General features: G+C 51.6%; 1 protein-coding gene across 1 annotated transcript; it reads left to right on the top strand.

The window, feature by feature from the left end:
- The first annotated feature begins 613 nt into the window (after window positions 1-613).
- KLHL11 (kelch like family member 11) lies at window positions 614-6,441 on the top strand. The gene is made up of 2 exons (XM_005531536.3): window positions 614-1,098; window positions 1,311-6,441. The coding sequence occupies exons 1-2, from the start codon at window positions 614-616 to the stop codon at window positions 2,905-2,907; spliced, it is 2,082 nt and encodes a 693-aa protein (XP_005531593.1). The 3' UTR covers window positions 2,908-6,441.
- The last annotated feature ends 138 nt before the right edge of the window (window positions 6,442-6,579 follow it).

Genomic DNA, 6,579 nt, shown 5'->3' with positions numbered 1-6,579 from the left:
GCTAAGTACCTCACTGCATATCTGTGTACGATGGAGTGAGAATTCCTGAGAGGGCATGGGGAAGAAGAAAATAATGAGGATTTCCTGAGGCTCGGCGTGGAACGGGGTCTGGGTTTGGTCCGTGACACCCGAGCTCCCCGATGGCAGACGGGAGCACCGGGCTGCCCCCACGCCAGGGACGCTGAGGGGATGCGGGGTCCGGAGGGCTCCGGGCTGAGGGGATGGAGATCCGGGGGTGTCCCGAGTTAAGGGAACGCGTGGTCCCGAGGGCTCCTGGCTGAGGGGATGGAGATCCGGGGGTGTCGCGGCCTGAGGGGATGCGGGGTCCGGAGTGCTCCGGGCTGAGGGGATGGAGATCCAGGGGAGGCCTGAGGGGACGGGGGCTATGGGCAAGTCCCGAGGGGTGCTGGGTGAGGGGACGTGGAGTCTCGGAAGGTCCCAGGGGCTCCTGGACTGAGGGCATGGGCATCCACGGGGGTCCCGAGTTAAGGGGACGCGGTGTCTCGGCGGGTCCCCGGCGCTGCGCTGGCCCCGGCTCCCCTCACGGCGCCGCCGCCATTGCCCTGCAGAGACGCTTTCTCTCCCCCAGGGGGCAGCACCGCCCTCGCCCGCCATGTCCGACAAGATGGCGGCGGCCGCGGCCTGTCCGCAGCCGCAGCCCGGTCCCAGCCCCGGCCCCGGTCCTGGCCCGCCCGCGGCCGAGGCGGAGCGCGGGGGCCCGCGCGGCGGCACGGCGGACGGGGAGGCTGAGGCGGAGGAGTTCGGGTGCCCGGCGCACTGCTCCGACCTGGCCTGGCGGCAGAATGAGCAGCGCCGCCACGGCCTGTACTGCGACATCACGCTGGCTTTCGGCGGCGCGGGCATGGCCCGCGAGTACCGGGCGCACCGGTCCGTCCTGGCCGCCGCCACCGAGTACTTCACGCCACTGCTCTCGGGGGGGTTCGCGGAGTCGCGCTCGGGTCGCGTGGAGCTGCAGAAGTGGAGCTCGGAGGGCGGCCCCGACCCCGACACGGTGGAGGCCGTTATCGGTTTCATGTACACCGGCACCATCCGCGTGAGCCCCGGCAACGTCCATGAGGTGCTGGAGATGGCGGACAGGTAAGTGCGGCCGGGGCGGGGGCTGGCGGCCACCGGGCCACGGCATCGGAGGATCACACATTGCTTTGGGTTGGAAGGGACCTTAGAAGTTCATCTCGTTCCACTCTCTGCCATGGGCAGGGACACCCTCTACTATCTCAGGTTGCTCCAAGCCCCTCCAGCCTGCCCTTGAACACCTCCAGGTATCTATAACTCCCTTGTTTGTCCTGCAGGTTTCTGCTCACCCGGTTGAAGGACTTCTGTGGAGAGTTTCTGAAGAAGAAACTGAACCTCTCCAACTGTGTGGCAGTTCACAGCTTGGCCCACATGTATTCCCTGAATCAGCTGGCCCTCAAAGCACAGGATATGATCAGGAGAAACTTCCACAAAGTCATCCAAGATGAGGAGTTCTACACTTTGCCGTTTCACCTTGTCCGGGACTGGCTCTCAGACTCGGAGATCACGGTGGACTCTGAAGAAATCCTCTTTGAGACTGTTTTGAAGTGGGTTCAGAAAAATCCTGAGGAAAGAGAGAGGTATTTTGAAGATCTCTTTAAGCTGCTAAGGTTGTCTCAGATGAAACCCACATACCTGACACGCCACGTCAAATCTGAGCACCTGGTGTTGAGCAACGAGGCCTGTGTGAAGTTGGTGTCCGAGGCTGTGGAGAGCCATGCCCTGCGCTCTGAGAACCTGCAGTCTGGGAACCTGCAGCATTCCGCCTGTCCTGCCGCGCTGCTGCCACGCTTCGGCCAGAACATGGACGTCATCATGGTCATCGGCGGCGTCTCTGAGGGTGGTGACTACCTGAGTGAGTGTGTGGGCTACTTCATCGATGAGGACAGGTGGGTGAACCTGCCTCACATCCACAACCACCTGGATGGGCATGCCGTGGCCGTGACAGAGTCCTACGTGTATGTGGCTGGCTCCATGGAACCAGGGTTTGCCAAGACTGTGGAAAGGTACAATCCAAACAGAAATATTTGGGAGCAGGTTTCAAACCTAATCACCAGGAAGCATTCCTTTGGCCTTACTGAAGTGAAAGGGAACTTGTACAGTATTGGTGGACATGGCAATTTCAGTCCAGGCTTTAAGGATGTGGCCATTTATAATCCTGAGCAGGACAAATGGCTGAACCTGGAGTCGGCACCAAAGATCCTGCGGGATGTCAAAGCTGTCTCCGTGGAGGACCGGTTTGTGTATGTGGCTGCCCGCACCCCGGTTGACAGCGACAGCGAGGATGGGCTGAGGGCTGTTATTATCAGATATGATGTTGAAACCAGGCAGTGGCAGGACGTGGAGTCCCTGCCCCTCATTGACAACTACTGCTCCTTCCAGATGTCTGTTGCCAACACCAACTTCTACCACACAGCATCGTGTTGCCCCAAGAGTTACCCCATAGACAATGAGGAGGCCAAGGGAAAAATCTCCAACAGGGCCTCAGATGAAATCCTAGAATCCTTGCCCCCCGAGGTCCTGAGCATTGAAGGAGCAGCTATTTGTTACTACAAAGATGATGTGTTTATCATCGGGGGGTGGAAGAACAGCGATGACATTGACAAGCAGTACAGGAAGGAGGCCTATCGCTACTGCGCTGAGCGGAAGCGCTGGATGCTCCTGCCCCCAATGCCACAGCCCCGCTGCAGAGCCACTGCCTGCCATGTGAGAATCCCCTTCAGGTGCCTGCAGGGAACACAGAGGTACCCCATGCCACAAAATCTCATGTGGCAAAAAGATAGGATAAGGCAAATGCAGGAAAGGCAGATGCAGGAGATACACCGATACTCCCTGAGCTTACGAAGGATGCCACGCTCCCAGATCGAGTGCTAGTGTCTGCAATATCACTCCTGATGAGCCTAGAAAATAAACCTGTTTGTTAGGCTTGATGTGTCTTTATAAGACATGAGGGCGCAGATTGGATTTGATGCATAAAACCAACATCTGTTGTGTACTGAAAATTCAGAAGCTCAGAAGTTGAGGGTGGGTGGGAATTGAGACACTCCGTGAATCCAACAGTATTCCTTAATGATGCCCAGGGAAAAGCTGTAGCCTGTATCGGGCTGTGAAATGTCTCCGGGAGCATTAAGCCTGTTACTTCTCTCCTCAGATCTTTGATTCCAACGGTTTCTGTACAGTTAGTCTCTAACAGTACTACTTGGAAAATCAAAGATCTCTCTCTTAATAATTTAGTGGTTACATTTGTGTGTGCTTGAAGGCACCTGTTTCATTTGCACTTATCTCTTGACATTCCTTTGATTCTCTCCTCAGTGACTAAACTTCACAGGATTGGTGTCGGTGTACTTGGCTTTCCCAAGCTGGAGGCAAGTGCAATAGTTCTGTATGAAACAAAAGCACAATCTTTCTTTATGAAATTACTTCAGGATCTTTCTATGTGTATTAAATATTTTGTATTTGTGTGTTGTAGAGAGGCTGCAGAGTTTGTTTATAAATGGATGATTGGTTGGACACAAGGTGCTAAAAGAGCGATTGAGGAAGTGGATATTTTTTTCAGGTGTATTTGCAGGTTTGAGTTTGACTCAAGAACTTGGGTCAACAGCCTGAGTGAAGGAGTGACAACCAGCAATTAGCCACCCACCCACACTGGTTGTTCAGTTCTGTCAAAGCAGATCAGTGAGAGTGGGATTGTTTAATGGGAATAGAGTGAAACCTGAGCTACTTATAGGTCTTTTTTCAAATGTTGCACATGTTTTAATTCTAGTGAAAAGTGATGGAAGAGCCCCTGCTGTTTCCAGCCTGTCTCTGACAATCAGAAGCCTTTGCCCTCTGTGCTGTCCCAAGGGACTCCCAGCAGTTGTGCTGCAGCTCAGTACCAAGCTGGCACGTGTGCTCCTGCAGGGGGGAGAGCTGGGCTTTCAGTCTCCAAGTATCTGAATATCCCCACTTGCTGTGGGGATGAGATTTAAGCTCATTTAAACACCTTTTGGCATTCTGGGGTGGCTGTACATGCAAATGCCCTGGTTGGCTCTGGATTGCTTCCTGCTGCGCTCCCAGGGAGCAGAACGTGGGATAGTACCTTTGAGTATCCCTGCCTCTCTGACCCACTGAGCACTCCTCCTTCCCAGGCCAAGAAGCTCCAGGACCCTTTCATTTGCCAACAGTTTCAGTGCATACTTCCTACCTCCTTTTCTCCCCATCCTTCCCTTTTGAATGTTCCAGGTTTTTCCATGCAGTCTAACTCAGGATCTTAGGGAAGGGAATGGGAAGAATAACCTGGGTATTACAAAATTTGTGTAGACAAACCTTTCTGGAAAATCTGTTAGTGTTCTTGGTTCATTAATGATTTGCTGATGGGTTTGACGTGGTGACTTCTCTGCAAAGAACTTTTAACTGGTTTGGGTTTGTTTTGGTCTTAATTGTTTTGCTTCCTGAGCTGCTCATTCTCCTTTTCCAGTTCAACAGGCAGCCCAGATCATATCAGAAACTTGGGGTAAGTCTTTCTACCACTCAGTGTGCAAAGGTTTCTCTGATGTGTATGTCCCTTAATGCTCCACTTTGTGGTTCATGGGTCACTTCGATATCAACAACTTGTCTGCTTGTGAGAGAATCTCCAGCCTTAGTTAAAAAAACTACCAAACTTGAAATTCTGAAGAGTTTGTCTCAGTTTACTCCTCTGTGGTAACCATGTTGTATTTTCTTTGCCTGTTTGGTTGTTGGGGCAGGTGAAGTCTATGCTACTGGCTTCCTGCAAGAGGAAATAGGTGAGTTTAAGGTGATGTTTGCAGGTGACTGTTCCCAGACAGCTGCTGTAGGTTTGTAAGGTGGGGCTTGATCTGTGGAGTCCAGCTTATGGACCCTTGCAGGTCTGGCTGGAGTAGGTGCAGAATTGCTGCTCCTGCAGCAGTTTGTGATGCAAATGCCTCTAGTGCTGAATCCATCAATGTAACAGCAATTTGTAGGAGCTGATTTTAAGATACTTTCCCAGACTTTGCACCAAAGCAATGGAGAGGAGTTCATGTCCTCCACCCTGCTGAACCAGCTGGAAGGATTTATCAGGCAGTTGGGAGTGGCAGGTCACCACCATAGCTCTCTCCAAGCTCTCTTGTAGTCTGTCATCAAATACAGAGAATTTGTAGGGAGAAACGCCAAGATGGTTCTTTCAGTTGGAATAGGAGCTGAATATTTAATGCATGGCACTGCGCAACAAAGAGGCAAGAATAAACCTTGCAGTCTTGCTTTTTCTAAGCAAAACTGATATTGCACTTCCCAGGAGGACTCTGGGCTGACGGACAAGCTGTGGCATTTACTAAAAGCACTCCGCTCAGAGCCTGTGTGAGCCCAGCCCCATCCCTGGACAGGTAACCCGTGTGTGCCAGCCGCATGCCGTGTGTGCCGTGCTGTCCCTCCGTGTGCTCTGGGGTGAGGGGGGGCTGGCAGCAGCACTGTCTGCTCTTAATGTTTGCTCTGCCAGTTCTGGGATAGTTTTAAGCAGTTGGGGTTTTTTAGCCTTGGATCCCAGGGAACCAGTGGCACTGATGTGGTTTGTGACCGATAGGTTGAATGATCTATTGCATCACATAAGATGTTGGGAGAATTGCATTCATGGCTCTGGCTGCAGTTTAGCCATCAAGCCTGTAAATCCATAACAGTTTTTTGTGCCCTTGACCACCATAGCTTGCTGGGTGTTTATCAAATGATCCCATAACCAAAAGCCTGGGAATTCTTCCCGTGTATTTCTAGAGGCTGGTCAGCTGTCAGCGGATCCTAGTGTGTGTTCAGTAAGGGTGAGAAGGTTGACTGCTGGCCTCACTGAGGGCAAAGGGCATTGGGGGAAGTTTTCCTCCTCCTTAGGACAATCACACCTTTACACCTGTCCTCATATCTGCCTCCAAACACACGTGTCGTGTCCTGGCTTTCTTCTCAAAGCACCCCATACAGCCTTGTAACAGGATCCAGTGGGCTTTGAAAAGCAAGCATAAAGAAAGTGGTTTGTGGCTTGGATTTATTTTCAGCTCTGCCCACCTTAGGTTGGGGTACAAGCCATCTCCCGTTTGACAATGCTGGGTGGAATCTGATAAAACAGGTGCTCTTGAGGATCTAACCCTGTTACTAATATGAATGTAGAGTGTGGAACTAACGAGCTGTTTGATGACCATTAATAGTCAGATTCTCCTCCTGGGTCCATGTCACTGTGGGTTACAGCAGCTCTGCTCTCCTGGTATATTAACAGAGGGACAGCAGTTTCCTGGGGAGCAGCACTCATGTCCTTACCTGTGAGGTAAAGTAGTGTGTGTCATAGGCCCTTTGAAACAGATCCTGCTGTCCTGTTCTTGACCTTAAATACACTGTACTAAAGTTTATTGTAAGAGGTGAATTAATGAAAATAAACCTTTTATTTCTCTAGCATTCTGTTGTGCTTTTGATTTTTAAGTTGATGTATAAGGTGTGGCTCATACTCATGTTGGGTAGTACTGTTGATTGAAAATTTGAAAGGATCATTGATCCTTTTGGCCTGTTAAAATTGTTTCTATTTTAGAACAAGAG

The sequence above is a fragment of the Pseudopodoces humilis genome, chromosome 29, assembly GCF_049639895.1.
Source record: "Pseudopodoces humilis isolate 2021_Gansu_Grassland_sample_001 chromosome 29, ASM4963989v1, whole genome shotgun sequence".
Taxonomy (NCBI): Eukaryota; Metazoa; Chordata; class Aves; order Passeriformes; family Paridae; genus Pseudopodoces; species Pseudopodoces humilis.
The sequence above is the reverse complement of the archived record's forward strand: the minus strand, read 5'-3'. Positions and strand labels throughout refer to the sequence as shown.